Genomic DNA, 17,715 nt, shown 5'->3' on the forward strand with positions numbered 1-17,715 from the left:
CCTTCGCAAGTGGACATGAAATATTTACATCTTTCCTTGCAGATTCAACTTTTACCACGCGAGCCGGACAAATAAACCGGGATAAAATGAAAAGAAATAACAAGAGATTTAATTTTAATGGGGTGCCCCACATTTCACCGTACTGTAGTTGAGGATGAACGACGCGCAAACGCAATGAAGGATGACATGTCATCGTTGAACATTCAAGGAGTGTCCAGTTATCCACAAGTCTATATCTAAAACCCATCATCCCAACATCTCCACTGATCAATTAAGACTCGAGCTACCTTCCCGCCTTCACGCTCACCCAGTCCACTGAACAGGTACACCATCCTCCTCTTGTCCTACATCCTCGAACAGTTGGAAGCAGTAGTCCATCATGGTATGTCATATCCAATCTCCACTTCCCCATTTCAGATGTACTGATCAGTCTCACATTTGACAGTTCCGAAATTCATACGACTCGGACAACACCACATTCGTGAGCTTCCTTCTCAAAGTCTTCTGTACAAGAGATGTAGCTAACTGATCTACCATGTCGCTCAGTCCCCTCAAGGAAAGTTGTTTCAAGTCGAATACGCCTTGGAAGCTGTCAAACAGGGATCAGCAGCTATTGGCCTGCGATCAAAGACTCATGCTGTTCTTTTGACCTTGAAGGTGAGTATCCTTCCCCCGCTTTTCTTATCGTCGTTTCATGATGTATAGCACACCCAAGAGTTTAGCTGATTTATCGTTTGGTACGCAGCGATCAACAGGTGAATTAGCGACATATCAAAAGAAGTTGATAAGGATCGATGATCATGTTGGTGTGGCTATTGCCGGATTGACGAGTGATGCGAGAGTGTTGAGGTGAGCTAGAGGTCTCGCTCGAGTCCGGATAGAGCAGATGGAGCTGACGATAATACTGCTGCAGCAACTTCATGAGGCAACAAGCTATGAGATCACGCATGACCTTCGGAAGGGCTATACCTGTGGGAAGGATCGTACAAAGCATTGCTGATCGTGAGTGTGACTTGCTCATTATTTTTAACACTCTTTCGGCGGCCAAGGAGACTCAAAGGAATCAGCTGACTCGGAACAACGCAATATAGGAGCACAGACCAACACCCAAGAATACGGTAGAAGACCATACGGAGTAGGGTTCTTAGTTATCGGCGAAGACGTGGGTGTCTTCTCTCATTCGCTCAGCTGTCCAGCCCTTCCCCCATATAGACGCAGATCAAGCTGATGCTTTTGGGTATTATGTCTAGGAAACTGGCCCTCATCTCTACGAGTTCTCACCTTCTGGTACTGCTTTCGAATATTACGCTCACTCAATTGGAGCCAGAAGTCAAAGTGCCAAGACTTATTTGGAAAAGAATTTCGAGAACTTTGAAGATGGTATGTTTGGATGGATCATCCGTATCCCTCTCTTATCGTGACCAATTCGTATCGTGTTCTACTGACTAACGATGCCTCCCACCCCTTAGCCCCCCTCGCAGAACTGATCAACCACGGTCTCTCCGCCCTGCACGACACCCTCCAACAAGACAAATCCCTCTCCCTCCACAACACGTCCATCGCAATTATCGGTCCACCCGACGCAGCGATAGAAAACCTGGGCCAATCTGCAGCGGCCAAGCGAGGTAACTTCAGAGTATGGGAGAACCAAGGTGTCGAGGAGCTGTTGAAAGCTTGGAGGAGAAGTAGGGGGGAACCTGAAGATGGACCTCAGGAGGAAGCTGCTCAACCACCTGCTGCTGAGCAGGCTCAGTCTGCGGAGGGGAGCGAGAATGCTCCGGCTGGAGCGCCTGCGGGTGGGGAGGATGTGACTATGGAGGAACAATAGGTTTTCGTAGTGATGTAGAAAAAGCAGGCATGTAGTGTAAGATCGTAGAATGCATCTTCATGTTTGGATCCGTATATCATGATCCTTTCACGGATGATGAGGTTGGTGTTCGCCACAACAGGTGATGAGTCGTGATCGGGACGTGCGTTGGAGAGACAAACGCTCAATGAGGCGTGAAAATGTTCACTTCGGTTGGTCCCACATAGACGTAGAAGAATACTCCTTATCCTGAGCATAGGCTCACATGATAACACCTGTTTTGATTTGAGTGGAACGTTTGCCTACTGACCCAAATCTCGATATCATATCTCAATGAAGGTGGGGCTGGTGGATGACCTACCACGTACCGCAAAGGGATGAGCAACTAGTACCGGACCAAGGAATTGTGCCCAGAAGCAGGATTTGCATACGTCGCGCATCACTGAAAAGAGAATCCATCATTTCTTCAACGTACTACTCACAAGAAGTTCGGGGTTTTCTACTGGATGTTAGAGGTTATGTTTGATCGATAAAAGATGCGCAATTGAGACCTGACTCGCTGATTCAATCAAATCCTTCAGTCAGATAGGATGCTACATACACGTAGACTTGCCTTCTCTTTGGCAATGCTGTAAGGTAGATCGGTAAGGCTCAAGAAAGGGTAGAACGTGCGAGATCATCGCTAATCATCTGGGGTTTCAGTGAAGACAGCGGCAGAGGATCGTGGCTAAGTTGGGCTTACATGTTGACCATGAGAGTAACAAATTGGACGTGGAACAAGCCCGAAGCACGGTAGGGTATGGCAATCATACGGTTGAACAAAATGTGTACTTGTGTACTGTATGAAGGATGCGAATTGACATCGCGATCGGCTTGATGGTGATTGAGGCAGGTACGTTGGTCCTTCGACAAAAATCTCGTCTGGTGGACTGCGGTCGACTTTTTGCTTTCCATTATGAGCCTGCTTAGAGCTTGGAAGGGAGTCATGGAGGTATGCACCGCCTTCTTGACCGTGATTTCTGAAACGAAGCGTGACGAAGAAGGCGATTTGTGGCAAAGAGCATTATTGCTAAATACATGGCCTTGAGATTGCGCTAACTACCTGTGACGACCAATACATCCTGCCATCAGAAAGCCTACGGGAAACAAACCTACGAAGAAAAAAGCTGAGAAGAGAAAGACTGTAGTAAATCAGGGAGTTGAGCAGAAGTTGAACACCGCTACATAAGGTACAGGAGTGAGAGTGGTTGGCCAAAAGAAGAATTCTCTTCGCGAATGAGATTTATCGACCCTCTTGGATCCTCTTATTCTCCTCAGCAACCATCTGCACCTCCGTGACGTATCCCTTGAATTTTCGTAGAGGAACCTTCTTCTCGAACATCTCGTCGATCTCTGCAGGACTCCTTCGAGCCACCTCGGGAAGGAGGAACCAACCAATGACAGTACTGATCGAACCAGTTCCGGCGAAGAAGAAACCAGTTTTGACCCCCCAGTGCGCATCGCCATTCAACATCAATGGGGTGCAGAAACTGAACAAGATTGCTACCATGTTGGAACTCGCAAGTCCCCAGTATGCGGTCCTGGCTCGTAACCTTTGAGTAGGAATTTCGGCGGCATAGGCATAACCGATAGCGGAAGCTCCGGTGGTGGTGAATGTGGCGAGACACGCGAAGAAGATCAAAAGGGATCCGAGGGACTTGCTGGAATAATCGAAACATCCTATGATACCTAGAGCTAGGACACTGAGAGAGGTGATTCCGTATGGGTATACTGTGAGGGGTCGTCGTCCGATAGCGTCGGTTAAGGAGGCGGTGATGATCATCGCGAGGAGTTGTACGCAACCCAGAATGACCGTGACGAGGAAGGGATTCTTGTTCCCGGCCAATTGGAAGAAATATGTCGAATACGAGTTGAACACCGATAAACCAACCATCTGCTGGATAATCTTTGGCCAGGCGGCAATGATCAATCTGAGAAGATTTGAGCCTTGGAAAACCGCCCAATGACCTTCCTGGCCTTCTCGTTGAGCCACGATCTTTTCAGCTTCGAGTGTGGCAGTCATAATTGCCTATTCGGAGATCAGCGGACATCTCCGACGCCTTCCAGATCTGACGCGCGCGCCGGACTCACAATTTCATCAGGTACGTTATATCCATCGATATGACCATAATATCTGTGTAACATCTTACTAGCCTGGTCGAGCTTGCCTTTACTGACCAACCACCAAGGCGACTCTGGGAGGAGAATGAAGATCACACCCATCACACCGATCATGCCCCATTGGGTGTAGATTGCATCTTTGAAATCCAGTGGGTTTTTAGCATTCAACCTATTCAAGGCGACGCCCGCGAGAAGTTGACCGACGCAGAACCAGCTGTTGCCCAACATTAGTAGATGAACACCTCCCCGGCTAGATCAAGACTCACAAAGTATAAGCATTGATAAAAAACCCTCGACATTGGACAGGCGAGATCTCTGATAGGTAGACTGGCAATGTTGCTTGAAGCATGCCAACGCCCATGCCGGAGAACAGTTTTGCGATCAGCCAAGTTTGCCATCCTTTGACTAGACTTTCGGCGATGACACTCTATATTCCTCATGTTTCATCAGTATCAGTCATCATCGGAGGAACGGGCTTGAGTCTGAGCGTTCTGTGGAGCTACAACAACTCACTGCGACAAGGAAGATGAAAAGGGTGTATAAAGCAGCTTTCCTTCCGAGATAATCGGTCAAATATTGCAAGAACTAAGCTCATGACAGATGTTAGCAAGGGGCATTTCCATTTGAAGACCAGCATAATGTATAGTATAACTCACGATCTGACCCAAAGTTTGACCAGTAGATTGAATGCCTCCCCAAGCAGAAACGTATTTCCCGAGAATAGCACCCTTGGCATCTCGAGGCATGATTCGGATGAAACCCTTGTTCGAGATGATACCGCCGTTCAAGTTGATTTCTGTAGTTCGCCATCCACAATTAGCTCTATGGGTTGTTGTCAGGGAATTAAGTGTAACCGGAATTATGCACTTACGATAACCTTCCAAAGAAGCACTGAATGCAGCTGCCATGGCTACCAAAGCGATCTTCTTGTTTTGCTTGACCGCCGCCCAGATCCCGAGATCATCGTGCTTTGATCTCATCTGAACTTGGCCGCCTTTCGACATGGTGCGACGGATCTCCTCGGCAGTCTGGAGATGATCGTGGTGAGCTAGTTCATTGTTCTTCTCGTCCATGTCCAAAGAGACTGGCACGATGTCGTGTGTTCGTTCAGTAGTTGGTTGAGCCATCTTGCTGAAATGCTCGTTTCAAGTGATGTATCGATCTTCTCAAACCAATCTCAGGATCAGTTGGCTCTCTTATCTTGGGCTTGAGACGGACGATTTTTCTGATGAAGGATGTTTTTATCTCATAGCGTATATATACGATCACCTGCCCATGGAGGACCATCCGGAGCACCTACATAACGGTAAAACATTACAGCGACGATACAATGCATTCATCATCTTCTCGTCATTTTGCAACACAGCACTACCCGGCGCGGAGCCAAAAATTCATACACTTAAAGGGGGAAGGTACAAATGTGGAGGGGGAACGGAGAGTATAGCTCAAACCCGGAACAGAACTTGGTCACGTTCCCCTTACGTTTAAGCGCCATGCGAGGCCATGCGCCAGATGTCTTTGATGCTTTTTCTTCTTTTGGACCCTTGTGGCTTGCCCTTACCGTAAGGCAAAACATGGTTTACATACTTCACAAAAGGCTATTTTCGTCCCTTCATCGAAATCCTTTTCTTGTCATGGGATCAACCTGGTGTTCGATGATATGGTGGGACGGCTCATTCTCATACCGCTTTGTCGAATTCCGGTCCGACGTAGCACTCGGAGTCATCTTACTTGCAGTACGCACGCTTTGAGTGAGAAGAAGGTTGTTGCCAATACGGAAGGGATAGATAGGTAGGTCATGAAACCATAGTCAAAGGGGCCCGACGACTCTGACTCTTGGCATGCAGAGATTTCGATGGCTCGTGTGAAGTCCGGACTATCGGACGGTGTCTAGTCTGCTAGTCACAGGTGCTACTCATGACATACACAAATTCATGTGGCATCCATGTTATGATCCAGCTCGCTTTCCGAGAACTTCCAAGAATCTCATCCAGAGTAAAGTATCTGTGTCTATACCTGTCTATCTATACTACGAAACTCAACACCGTCACCGCGCCCTGATCCTCCTCTTCCCCACCAGGAAGGTGACTGACCACTTGAATCTTTCTTTGCAAACTCAAGCTCACCCTCTTCCCATTACCCTCCTTCCTCCAGGTCACCTCCGCCGAGTTATCTACACCTAAAGCCACCTTCACTTCCAACCCCTCTGAAAGGTTCAAGCGCGGCTTGAACAATACCTTCTGACAACCCGGCTCCAACACCTTGATACCAGCAACTTCAGTGCAGTACTCGTAGATAGGTACTGATCCCCACGCGTGACAATCCGATCGCTGTCTGACGTCGTCCTCTTCCCACGTTGTCAACCCATTATCTAACATCCTCTTCCATGGTGCCCATACGTTCGCATAACTGGCTTCGTACAGCTCGTCGCTAGCCTGAGAGAACGCACGAAGAGCATAAAACATCATAACGTACGAGCATTTCGAAAATTTGGAATTCTCAAACGATCCTTTGAGGATTCTGATGCTTTCTTCGGTAGTGGTTATTCCAGCTAGGACAGCGAAGACTTGACAGTGTTGTGAATATGCTAGATCATCATTCTTGGCTATATCCGCTGTGGAATCCGTAAAGTATTCTCCATCGTAACAATGCTTTCTTATCGCCTTTCTCAACGATTCGGCACGGGTTTCGTATTCCGATGCATTTCCAGGTCGACCAACTTGACGTAGTAGTTTCGCTGCCTCTCTCAGAACATAGGCGTAAAGTAAACTGAGATACGTGTGTCTATTGGAGTTTCTCCCAGAGGTAGGAACCCCTTTGTCGGGATGATCGTCTGTCGCTGACCAGGTAGTCACCCAATCGCAGTACTGCCATACGTCCTCCGAGATACCTGATACCAAACCCAGTTCGTCGGTGTGTTGATCGAAGAATTCAAAGACACCGTCGATCTTGGGAACGAACGATTTGGAGTACGGGGTATCTCCGAAGAACAGGTGATGATCGCATATCTGGAGGATCCAGTAGAGGGAGAATCCAGCGATGATTTGAGGTACGTGCGATGGGAATCTTGATTGGGTCAAGCCCTCTGGCGTGATGGATGCGGCGAAATTGGTGATTGCCTGTCGCATGAGTCGATCATCGCCTGATATCAGGTAATGGAATAACCCGACTGATCGACTGTCCCCTGAATATCTATGATATCGTGTGTTAGCGAAATCTCAACCGAGTGAGTTCAAGAAGTACACCTACTGTAGCTGTTCGTAGAACGGACAATCGGAATACCCGTCGAAAATACAATTCCTGAGTGTCCTAATCGATACATCCCATATCCTCTCGCTGTACTCGTCTCCAGCTTCCTTCCAGCTGCCCTTGACATCAAGCGGGTAATTCACCTGAGTAGCGTTGAACGAGACGAGGTCGACGGGTGCACTGCCAACTTCCACCTCGAATCGTATAAGTCGGAAAGTCCTGAACCAAAAAGGTTCATATGTTATCTCCTGACCGGCCGGGATATTCAGTATGACTTCATCAAATGGTCCAAGTAGGAGACCGTCTTTGGAATCGAGACGATTAGCCTTAGTCCTGAGCCAAGGGTAAAAGCGAGGTTCTAATTCATACCCCTCTGAATATGTCAATTTGAGTTTGATCTGGGTATCTGCCTTTGCGGTGAATGACCATTTCACGAATGCAGTGGAGTGTACGTCCGCTTGGATGTCTAGAGAGTGTTTGGTGTTTGCTTGCAGTGAGACGGCACCTTTTCCAGAGAGATAATCTTTCCATTGGGTTTCGGCTGAAGCGCTCTGGATAGCGTTGATGGTATTCACTGAGACTGGTGTAGTCTCTGGTAAAGGGATTTCTCTGGATCTCAGCCTCCATGGGGCCAATTCTCCATTCAGTGTCTTAAGAGAGTAAGGGACAGGTGTGACTACCTCTTTCGGAGGGATAGGGGAGACTCGTTCGTTGATCTATCGGCATTGTCAGCTATGAGCATTGTGAAGCGGAGGACGACTCACATGAAGAAACACATCATCCTGCAGACCCGTAGGATACTCCTTACTGTCATCTACCACCGCGCTCCATCCCTTGGAAGAAGCGAGATCTTCTTCTCCGACTGTACCAACGCATGTGAAACCCGGGAAAGTAGTTCTTTCAAAGGGCATACCTCCTCTCGATCCTGCAAAATACCTGATAACTAGGAACTCCAGTTTGTTCTCTCCCTTTATGAGCCACGGTGCGATATCTAATGTGTCATAGTACCATATCGTTGAGTGACTCCTTGATGGTCCCACTGCAACTCTATGACCATTCACAAACAGCTTGTATCGTGTATCAGCGGAGAAGTGCAGAATGGCCTCGGAAGGTTTGTTCGACAAGTTGAGAGTCCGGGTGAAAGAAACTAATCTGGCGGCAGTGTTCTCAGAGGACGAGTCCGTCCAGTTGGGAACCCAGACCCAATTGGCTTTGAGGGTGTTGATCGTCTGAATACGACAGACATGTGAGTCAGCGATGGGTACTGGTGAGGGTAAACAACAGAACATACCCTTTGAACCTCTGGAGATACCATTATGACTGATTCCTACGGCGCACTTGTTGAAGTAGGACAAGGTGGGCAGTTAAGTCGCATCAAGGATGCATGCTCTCCTCATACATTCACTGCTGTTCTTATATAAATGTGCTTGCTCATGATGTAAGAGATGATAGAAGAGTATGCACAAAGGTCAATTACAATACACGCTGCCTGACTTCGGTCCGGATCAAACGGTGTCGGTGTTTCTCTTTGTCCGAGCGTGCCTTTGGTGACTGAGTGGTCCAAGCGTCCGCTTATACGGGGAAGACATCGGTGTTACCACGTGAGTCCAATCTGAGGCTTTTCTCCGAATAAGAATTACTTGACCATAACGTACATGACAATGACCATAGTTGGACAAGCCAGGCGTATGTGAATGTGTCTACATCTTGGGATTACTTATGAGTAAGTGACGGTAAGTCAGTGAATCACACATGAAGCTGCATGGGAATCGAGATGCAACTCACAGACATACACGATCTGTTCGATCATCATCCTCATCACTCGCGGGTCCAAGCTGGATCACTCCATCAATCCATCAATCCATCGAATAAGTAAAAAGTACAGTATGTATGCGAACGGACCCATTGATTGGTTCACTCCCATCACAACTAACCTCACGATACGATACTGCGCAGTCATTCAACACTAATACATATTCGAGTCAATTCGATTTGATTCGATTCCATTGGAAGAACCTGAAATTGACACTGACCATACCTTGTACTCATTTACTTGATTCTTGCAATCGTTCTTTTCCAACTCATTCAACCATCAAGTACTTCCTCTCATCAACCCAAACCACTCAGTCCCGACATCCAAACACCTCAATATGGACTCATCATCCAACAATCAACCATCAAATCCTCCTCATCCTTCACTCTCTCATCAGCTCACCACCCACTCTACTCCTCCTCAAAGTTCCGCTTCACCTCTCTCTTCAGCTCAACAAGAAACGTCAAACAACGAATCGCATCTCCCCGCTGACACACCACTCAATTCAGCATCCGCTGAACAGCTTGACGAGATCGAGATGGCTACTGCCATGAGATTCAAGCGTGCTTTGGAGAAAAGTCTCGGAATGGAATTTCCAGAGGAGCCCAATCAATTTGCCAAAGACTTGGGCTGTCATACCGCCGCAGATTGCGACGCCAAACTTACAGATCTTGACAGATTCCTCGCCACGCTTCCCGCTTCTGGCCCCCATCACGCAATGGCTTTGGAAGATAAAAAATGACAAGGAGTTAATGGAAAGGAAAAAGCAAGAAGATTTGAAATGGGCGGAACTGAGGGCTCGTAGTATCGCTATGGAGGAACGTAAGAAGGAACACAAGGTGGAAGGGGATAGAACACAACTCTTATTCGATGCCTTGAAAAAGAAAAGAAAATACAAGACTCCTCTTCCGAACGTTCCGATCCCACCTAAACCACGCGTCATCGTAGGTCGACCTCTCCAAGCTGAAGTGGAATCGGAAGTCGTCTCACCTCCCAGCGAGGTTCAAACAACAAAAACCAATCCAGCAGAACAAGACAAATCCCTCAGCGAAACTTCTTAGGTCGCCATACTTCGAATTCATTTCATTCTTCTATTGGAATATTCCACAAAACTTCAACAACAAACACGAAAATACACGCTCTGTGGCCTTTCAAGGTGTCCCCTTCCTGTGAATCTACGTCGTTCTGTATTCGACTTCGTTGCTTTGGTCTTCTTATTCCCGTTATATCTAACTTGTTCGTATCTCAAATAAACAGAAAACACGCGCGTTGCGCCTTCGAGGGCTTTTCCGTCATCATATTTGGCTTTGATCTCATCACTCTAGCTTCGACTTGTATAGATATCCAACCATGCATCATAGACTGTATAAACATCCATATGCTCATATGCGCATAGGTAGAATCTGGGCGACACGTTGACGATGGACCATGGTAAGGATTGTCGGTTTGCCGGGCCGGGATAACAAAGGTCCGAGCGTGTTGAACGCGCTCATAATCCCATCCTGTGATTCGGACTTTGCATAATGCTCATTGCTTCCATGGATGTCTCTTTCACTCTCCTCCATTATCGCTTCACAGTCAGCGGAATTTCGCGTATATTGCGACATCTTTACTCACTCAGAAGGAGCTCTGAAAGTGTAACATCATGAATCAAACGAACAATCGACAGGTCGCACCCTTCCGACGAATCGTCACAACCCACAATCAAGACGATACCGATGGTTCCTCCGTAACACTGCACGATGATCAAGTCCCCCTCCGCCCCGTCCTAGAAGGCAACGCCCATATATCCGCTTTATACTCATCATCCGACGTGCCAACACATAATCCTCATATAATCAGCGCAGAACATATCACCCAAGCAATGGCGAACGTCCCAGGTGTGGTATATCCCGGAGGAACCAACGGACAGATCACAGATGTCGCCCCAAACTTTAGGATAGGTTTCCATAGAACCTCGTCAATAGATTATAATGTCCTTATAGCGGGGAGTGCATACATCATTGTACCTGATGGGAAAGGTGGAGAGACGAAGACGCTGGTGAAAGCTGGGGAACTTGTGGTGCAGACTGGTACGATACATGCTTGGCAGGCTGGTCCAGAGGGGGCAAGATGGGTTACGGTGGTTGTTGCTGCGCTGCCTGTTGAGAAGGACGGTAGGAAGTTTGAGGACGTTGATTTTCAATAGTAATAGTCAGGCTGGGACAAGTAAGGGAGGGAGGGACGGGCACGGGCAAATGGGGGCAAAAAGGAGGTGAGGTGGAGAAGAGATGGGACCGGTTAATGCGTTGTGTGAGATCCGGAGTACAGGAGGGACACTTGACAGATTCTCATATAGATTCAGTAGACAGCTTTTTCATATCACAATAGCATTCCTATGGACAAGCTCCGAGCCAATAAGCATATGGATATCATTGAACGGTAATGCATATCCTTCTTTACCTTACCAAAGCATGAGGATTGCACAATCATTCGGAGGACCACACTACGGAAACCAAATTTATGGGAGCTCCGATTTGGTGGTTGTTTTGCCCTGAATCGAGTATATGCTCATGCTCATGCCCATGCGAATCTGTGCCGCGCATAGCACGGACTAATTCATCTCACATTTATCCTTTTCTCCTATACAATTCTCTTGCGATTCCATCAGTACATCACCACGTCAACAACGCAGTACGATGCCCAAAATACCTACAGAAAGGTCGCCGTCGACCTCTGACGCTCGAAGGAACTCTACCAATACCCCACTGAGCATAACGTGCGCTCCATGTCGTGCAAAGAAGATCAGTAAGATGATTCCCTTCGGTTGATCTTCCTCCCGTGATGTGCTGCTGATGATATCTATCTTATCACACGTCAGAATGCGATAGTAACAAGCCCACATGCTTGAACTGTGCCAAAGCGCCTTCGGAATGCTTCTACCCGCCGAAGTTGAAGCCTGGCTTGAGGCCTGGGACGGGGCTGGAGATGATCAAACGTGTTGGTGAGTGTGACCAGACTCGATAGGATGTTGTGGAGAATATGCTTGCTGATCGGTCGAACAGAGCTGCTGGAAGAGAGGATAGAAACGTACGAAGCCCGTCTGGTAGAGCAGGAGAACCGTCTAGCTCAGCTGGGGTCCGGAGTCGGAGCCGGAGCCGGTCCATCCTTCTCATACGATACAACCCAGACACCCCTGACCGACCCATTCCTCCAATCCACCCAATCCAACACTTTCAACCCCCTCACACAAGCGGGTGGAAGTGTCGTCCCTGCTCAGACGGTACTCAACTCCCTTCCGACCAATATCTCCAACCCTTCTGTCCAATCTTTACCATTCAATACCGACCCAAGTCCTACAAATCCATTCGATGCAACTGGTCTGAACATCTCCGCCTCGCCAGGCGTGAATATGGCCTCTCCTTCATCATTCCTCGATCCGCATATCCTACCTGCAGATGATATTGTCAGGGACCTCTTGACACTGTACTTCACCCATATACATCCGTGGGCACCGATACTATCACCTACGATGCCGGAGTTCAAACCTCCTTGGACGATCGTTCATCACGCGATCGTAGTGGTTGCATTGCGGTTATCTACCGACCCTAGATTAGCAGGTACAAAAGACCTCATCAAGAAAAGGGCAAAGCAGCATGTCTTGGCCCATGCAGTGGAATCCACATCGATATCCTCTGTACAGGCTCTCGCTTTACTCGCATTAGACTTAATAGGGTCAGAGCAAGGACCGAGTAGTTGGGGTATTTTGGCCCTTCTTACCAGATCCGCTGTACATTTGGGACTGTCAAAAGAGGAGGAAGCTCCCTCCTGGGGTGGAGTGGCTCCTCTCCCTGCGCTGAGTCGGACGATTATCATTCCCCCTCCAACCAGTTGGCATGAAGACGAGTCGAGACGGCGGTTATTCTGGCTCATCTTCTGCTTGGACAGATATGCCTGTGTAGCTACTGGGTGGGACTTTGCTCTGCCGGATTCAGATATCAAGAGGAGGTTGCCGTGCTCTGACACAGTTTGGGCGAGGTCGGTGAGTTGTTGTTGAACTCTTTCGATATGTGTCACACTGCAAAATTCCAGTGCTGATTTCGTTGTTGTGAAAGGACTGGCACCAAAGCCCACCATTCCGTTCGATCTTCCAGAGGGAAACTCTATACTTCGATCTGGATGATGTAAGCCCCATGGCTTTCTTGGTCGAGGCTCTTGATCTGCTTGGTCGAGCACATACACTACAGAGTCAGATGTTGGAACCTGGAGATGCTCGTGCAATGAGCAATAGGAAGGATAAGACTCTGCAATTGACGGCATCCACTAAAAGGTGGTTCGCTAATGCCCCGCTAGAGAGAATCGAACAGCCGGGAATGAGGCTGATGATCGTGAGTGATGATATATTGAGATTCTCATTGGGGACAATATGCTGATATATTATACATAGCAAGCGGCGTATTATGCGTGAGTTCATTTGATTCAAGGATATTGCTGACAATTGTAGTACTTTACTCAAGCTGAATGGGAATCACGCATACCCTGCTCATGGTGATCCTGAAGAACCATATGTCTCAACTTGTCTGGATTCGGCAAAAGCAATGGCGAGCCTCGCTAGTACCGCTAGGGCTCTCGGATGGATGACCACCTCGAGTCCGCTGTTTATCTGGGGATGCTGGGTGGCAGCGAGGGTGATTTTCGGTGAGTTCAAGTTGCGTCTCAAGCAAAATGTAAAATTATACTGAGATTTCAGAATAGTACATGCCTACCTCAACCACCAGACACAGCCAGATGAGAACTTCAACACAATCCTGGCGGCACTCAAAGAACAAGCTCTGTATTGGAGTCTGGCTAGTGAGTCAACTCTACATTTATCATTTCACATAGTTCACACCATACTGACGATAATTTGTGAGACAGACCAATACGTAAAATTGCTCGAACGGGCCAAAAGGAAATGGCAGAAATCCCTCTCAGGCGGCGGTCCCTCAGCAAGCCTACCGGATGCGATCCACGTCTTACTGGATTTCCACCGAACGGCATACAGTGCGGTCCACCAGAATCAGATGCAGGAAACACCGCATGTCACGCCGCCGGAACATGATTTGGCTCACCTGCCTGTATGGGCCGTCCAGCCTGGTTTGGGAGATTTGTATTCTTGGTTTGACCTTCCTGCGGGACTGTTCCAGGCTGATACGGGGTTGTAAAGGATTGATGGATATTTTGGGTTTTGGATTATTTGTATATAATATAGTAGTATACTACTTGGGATGTTTGGCAATGTCTCTTTATGCACCCTCATGGCATGGATGCAGCGAACAGCTTCTTGAGTGGTTACAGAATCGCGGAGAGGGACAATCAGTTTGTGCCGACGATAAAACCCGAGTGCAAATGGTCATGTGACAGGATTCAAGACATCTGCGGTGCATGCATAAACCAAAATACGATACATTGAACTTCCAATTACATTATGGCTTTTGTCCCTCAGAGAGCTCCTTTGGTTTTTGCTCCTCGGTGATCTCTTGGGGTTTCTCATTGGCGTATCCAATACCTTTGGCAGGTTTGAAGAATGCAGAGTAAGGGACCAACTCGGCGTTGGGGTTCAGCTCGAGACCGAATCCTGGTTCGTCGGTTAGGTTGACTTTACCGTTGACTGGGAGGACCTCGTTGGTGAAGAGGTTTCCGAATGAGGGCCAGACGGTGTGTCCATCGGGGGAGTTTGCCTATAATTCATCCATCTGATCAGTACTTCTTCCCGGTCCATGTACCACTCCGAACACTCACAATGTATTCACAGAAGTCAGAGTTGGGGAATGACATGATGGCGTGGAAGGAGTATGGACCGGATCCGTGAGGTACCACGGGGATATCGTATGCGGCGGCCATACTAACGAATTCATAACAGCGTAAGCGTCAGCATAATTTGCATAGCGATGAATTGAGTGGGATACTGAGGAGACTCCACTCACGCAGCAACCTTGATCAATTCGGTGAGACCACCCAACCACATCACATCAGGTTGGAGGATATCGATCGATCGATCTTCGATGAGTTTCCTGAAACCGTATTTGGAGTATTCGTGTTCACCAGTGGTGAACAGGATGTGAGGGAAGGCCTTCTTGAGGGTCCGGTGTCCGTCAAAGTCATCGGGATGGAGGACCTCTTCCCACCAATGGATCTTTACTCCGGCATCTTCAGTGGCCTATAGGTCAGATGCACTATCAGCGATCCGTCCAGATCTAAACGTGGGCGTTGACTAGACTTACCTTGACCAATTGAAGGGTGTAAGGAACGTCCAAAGACATCCAACAATCAACCATGATAGGATAATCGGGACCAACTTCGTCCCTCTTGCTCTTCAGGAAAGCGACGTTCTTTCGGATACCTTCCAATCCATCAGGTGGACCATGGGGCAAGGCAACCTTTGATCCCCAGAATCCCATCTTCTTGGCTGAGGCGGATTGAGGGCCAGTGAGATACAGGGGGATCTCCTTCTTGGTTCGTCCACCGATAATCTTGTAAATTGGTTCACCCCTGATCTTACCTACAAGATCCCATATGGCCAAATCAACTACGGAGATAGCAGCGAGGGGGAGACCTGAATGCGATCGAAAATGATTATTAGCATCAAGTAGTACAGAGTGGACTTTTCGGTAACTCGGGTAAACGTGACCGGTAACAGACCGACTCACCCTTTCTACCGTAGAACATGGATGCTCGGAACATCTGATCCCAGATCATGTTGGTATCTCTTGGATCGGCACCAATGACGAATCGGGAGAAGTGTTCCTCGATAAGCCAACAGGCTGGAGGTCCTCCGAATCCAGTAGCATATCCGACCGTACCGTCAGTAGCGGTGATTTTGACTATGGAAAAAGACCAGATCATCAGCGGTGTTCCGAAACATTGATAAAAAATATGACCCACCGAAAAGACTTCCAAGCACTCCGATACCCCACTTGGCTCTGGACTCTCTCCAGTCTGGGTACTTGTGCATAGGACATGAGATATCACCTTGGATGACTGCGTGGGTCCGTCAGCGAAGGTCCCCAAGTACAGGGAGTTGACCATACTTACTCCAGTGACCTTTTCCTTGTCTACACAGGTACAATCATTAGCGGTGTTCGGTTTGAGCATCAACGGTATCAACTCACCTGTGGTAATCACCACCAGCACCTTGGGCGCTAGGAACGAAGGTCTCGAGTTTAGCCTAAAGGATGGTCAGCACGGTACATTGATCGGAAGATATGGCATTGTGCTCGGTCACTCACGATGGTAGGCCACTCCTTAGGCATCTTGTATAATGTTTATATCTGGATTAAGAAGTACAAAGATTAGAGATACGGATGGAGGAAGAAAGACATATATGAACACAACACATCCACCTCTCATGTGAGCATGTATATATGTATGCTGAATTCGGTCGGTATCACATCTCACCGGCCAACGGACCGGGTATGAATCGGTTTCCATACTAGCGGGGTATTTATTGTCCCGAGTTGCCAAGTTTTGTCCACCAATATCTCCACCGCGTGACCGCGACCATCATAGGCTATCAGGGTTGATGTATAAGTTGACCTGGCTATGAGATTCGGGATCACATGGGCGGAGCTCTAGTTGTACAGATAAAGATAGAGAAAACCACTGTGAACCTCGTCCCCCTTCCTCAGCACGCTGCAGTACACCAACTCATCACCATGTCTTACGGTTTACTCAAGGGGAAAGTCGTAGCTGTCACTGGATGCTCGACCGGTATAGGTAGAGCTATTGCCATTGGTATGTGACTTGTCTATCCTATGTCGAGGCGGCCCACACACTCCTCTGACATCTTTATTCGCATGCTACAGGTGCTGCAAGAAACGGTGCGAATGTCATCCTGCACCATCTCGGAGATTCGACAAGGAAAGACATAGAGGGTGTAGAAGCGGAATGCTCAAAATTCGGTGCTAAGACAGTGATCGTTCCTGGAGATATAGCTTTGGAATCCACCGCGACTGCAGTAAGTACACTCGTGTACCTACTGCAAATCATCTTCACTTTTATGGCAACGCTGACGAGTCTGACGACCACAGATCGTCGAAGCAGGAGTATCAGCCTTCTCTCGAATCGACGTCCTAGTCTCCAACGCCGGTATATGCCCCTTCCACACCTTCCTTGACCTCCCTCACGATCTATGGAAAAGGGTACAAGATGTCAATCTCAACGGAGCGTTCTACGCTGTTCAAGCAGTCGCCAACCAAATGGCCAAACAGGAGCCCAAAGGCGGTTCCATAGTCGCTATAAGCAGTATCTCCGCGTTGATGGGTGGAGGTGAACAATGTCATTACACTCCTACTAAAGCCGGTATCAAAAGTTTGATGGAGAGTTGTGCAATCGCATTGGGACCTTTGGGCATAAGATGCAATTCCGTTCTACCAGGTATGTTCTGTCATACTTGGGCATCACGAAGGAAGAGAAACATACTGATAATGGCGCGTTCACAGGAACCATCGAGACAGATATCAACCGAGAAGATCTCTCAAACCCCGAAAAACGGGCAGATCAAGTTCGTCGCGCTCCATTAGGCAGATTAGGCGAACCTGAGGATCTCGTCGGTCCAGCTTTGTTCTTCGCTAGTGATCTGAGTGGGTACTGTACCGGTGCAAGTGTGTTGGTAGATGGTGGAATGGCAATTTCCCTTCAATAGATTATGTAGACGTATGAAGTTCAT

The 17,715-nt window shown here is 48.0% G+C and overlaps 8 protein-coding genes across 8 annotated transcripts; 5 read left to right on the forward strand and 3 right to left on the reverse strand.

The window, feature by feature from the left end:
* Window positions 1-379: 379 nt before the first annotated feature.
* Window positions 380-1,828, forward strand: I302_104746 (uncharacterized protein; the record flags this gene model as incomplete). The annotated part of the gene is made up of 8 exons (XM_019195752.1): window positions 380-382; window positions 446-481; window positions 547-657; window positions 746-849; window positions 914-1,002; window positions 1,092-1,162; window positions 1,251-1,380; window positions 1,470-1,828. The coding sequence occupies 8 exons, from the start codon at window positions 380-382 to the stop codon at window positions 1,826-1,828; spliced, it is 903 nt and encodes a 300-aa protein (XP_019042575.1).
* A 1,261-nt stretch (window positions 1,829-3,089) lies between these two features.
* Window positions 3,090-5,094, reverse strand: I302_104747 (uncharacterized protein; the record flags this gene model as incomplete). The annotated part of the gene is made up of 6 exons (XM_019195751.1): window positions 3,090-3,875; window positions 3,938-4,181; window positions 4,234-4,394; window positions 4,481-4,552; window positions 4,624-4,763; window positions 4,839-5,094. The coding sequence occupies 6 exons, from the start codon at window positions 5,092-5,094 to the stop codon at window positions 3,090-3,092; spliced, it is 1,659 nt and encodes a 552-aa protein (XP_019042574.1).
* An 897-nt stretch (window positions 5,095-5,991) lies between these two features.
* Window positions 5,992-8,531, reverse strand: I302_104748 (uncharacterized protein; the record flags this gene model as incomplete). The annotated part of the gene is made up of 4 exons (XM_019195750.1): window positions 5,992-7,159; window positions 7,217-7,932; window positions 7,981-8,445; window positions 8,508-8,531. 4 exons carry the CDS (start codon window positions 8,529-8,531, stop codon window positions 5,992-5,994), a joined length of 2,373 nt encoding a protein of 790 aa, XP_019042573.1.
* An 835-nt stretch (window positions 8,532-9,366) lies between these two features.
* I302_104749 (uncharacterized protein) lies at window positions 9,367-9,771 on the forward strand (the record flags this gene model as incomplete). The annotated part of the gene is made up of 1 exon (XM_019195749.1): window positions 9,367-9,771. The coding sequence occupies one exon, from the start codon at window positions 9,367-9,369 to the stop codon at window positions 9,769-9,771; it is 405 nt and encodes a 134-aa protein (XP_019042572.1).
* A 903-nt stretch (window positions 9,772-10,674) lies between these two features.
* On the forward strand, window positions 10,675-11,217 carry I302_104750 (uncharacterized protein; the record flags this gene model as incomplete). Its single annotated transcript, XM_019195748.1, has 1 exon — window positions 10,675-11,217. The coding sequence occupies one exon, from the start codon at window positions 10,675-10,677 to the stop codon at window positions 11,215-11,217; it is 543 nt and encodes a 180-aa protein (XP_019042571.1).
* A 490-nt stretch (window positions 11,218-11,707) lies between these two features.
* I302_104751 (uncharacterized protein) lies at window positions 11,708-14,212 on the forward strand (the record flags this gene model as incomplete). Its single annotated transcript, XM_065869938.1, has 8 exons — window positions 11,708-11,816; window positions 11,890-12,012; window positions 12,074-13,050; window positions 13,124-13,396; window positions 13,456-13,472; window positions 13,624-13,706; window positions 13,764-13,859; window positions 13,926-14,212. The coding sequence occupies 8 exons, from the start codon at window positions 11,708-11,710 to the stop codon at window positions 14,210-14,212; spliced, it is 1,965 nt and encodes a 654-aa protein (XP_065726010.1).
* A 261-nt stretch (window positions 14,213-14,473) lies between these two features.
* Window positions 14,474-16,300, reverse strand: I302_104752 (uncharacterized protein; the record flags this gene model as incomplete). Its single annotated transcript, XM_019195746.1, has 9 exons — window positions 14,474-14,728; window positions 14,790-14,892; window positions 14,975-15,207; window positions 15,272-15,603; window positions 15,698-15,871; window positions 15,933-16,028; window positions 16,083-16,102; window positions 16,160-16,215; window positions 16,277-16,300. The coding sequence occupies 9 exons, from the start codon at window positions 16,298-16,300 to the stop codon at window positions 14,474-14,476; spliced, it is 1,293 nt and encodes a 430-aa protein (XP_019042569.1).
* Window positions 16,301-16,702: 402 nt separating this feature from the next.
* Window positions 16,703-17,691, forward strand: I302_104753 (uncharacterized protein; the record flags this gene model as incomplete). Its single annotated transcript, XM_019195745.1, has 4 exons — window positions 16,703-16,781; window positions 16,853-17,004; window positions 17,078-17,423; window positions 17,489-17,691. The coding sequence occupies 4 exons, from the start codon at window positions 16,703-16,705 to the stop codon at window positions 17,689-17,691; spliced, it is 780 nt and encodes a 259-aa protein (XP_019042568.1).
* Between the last annotated feature and the right edge of the window lie 24 nt (window positions 17,692-17,715).

Source organism: Kwoniella bestiolae, chromosome 3 (assembly GCF_000512585.2).
Source record: "Kwoniella bestiolae CBS 10118 chromosome 3, complete sequence".
In the NCBI taxonomy this organism is placed as follows: Eukaryota; Fungi; Basidiomycota; class Tremellomycetes; order Tremellales; family Cryptococcaceae; genus Kwoniella; species Kwoniella bestiolae.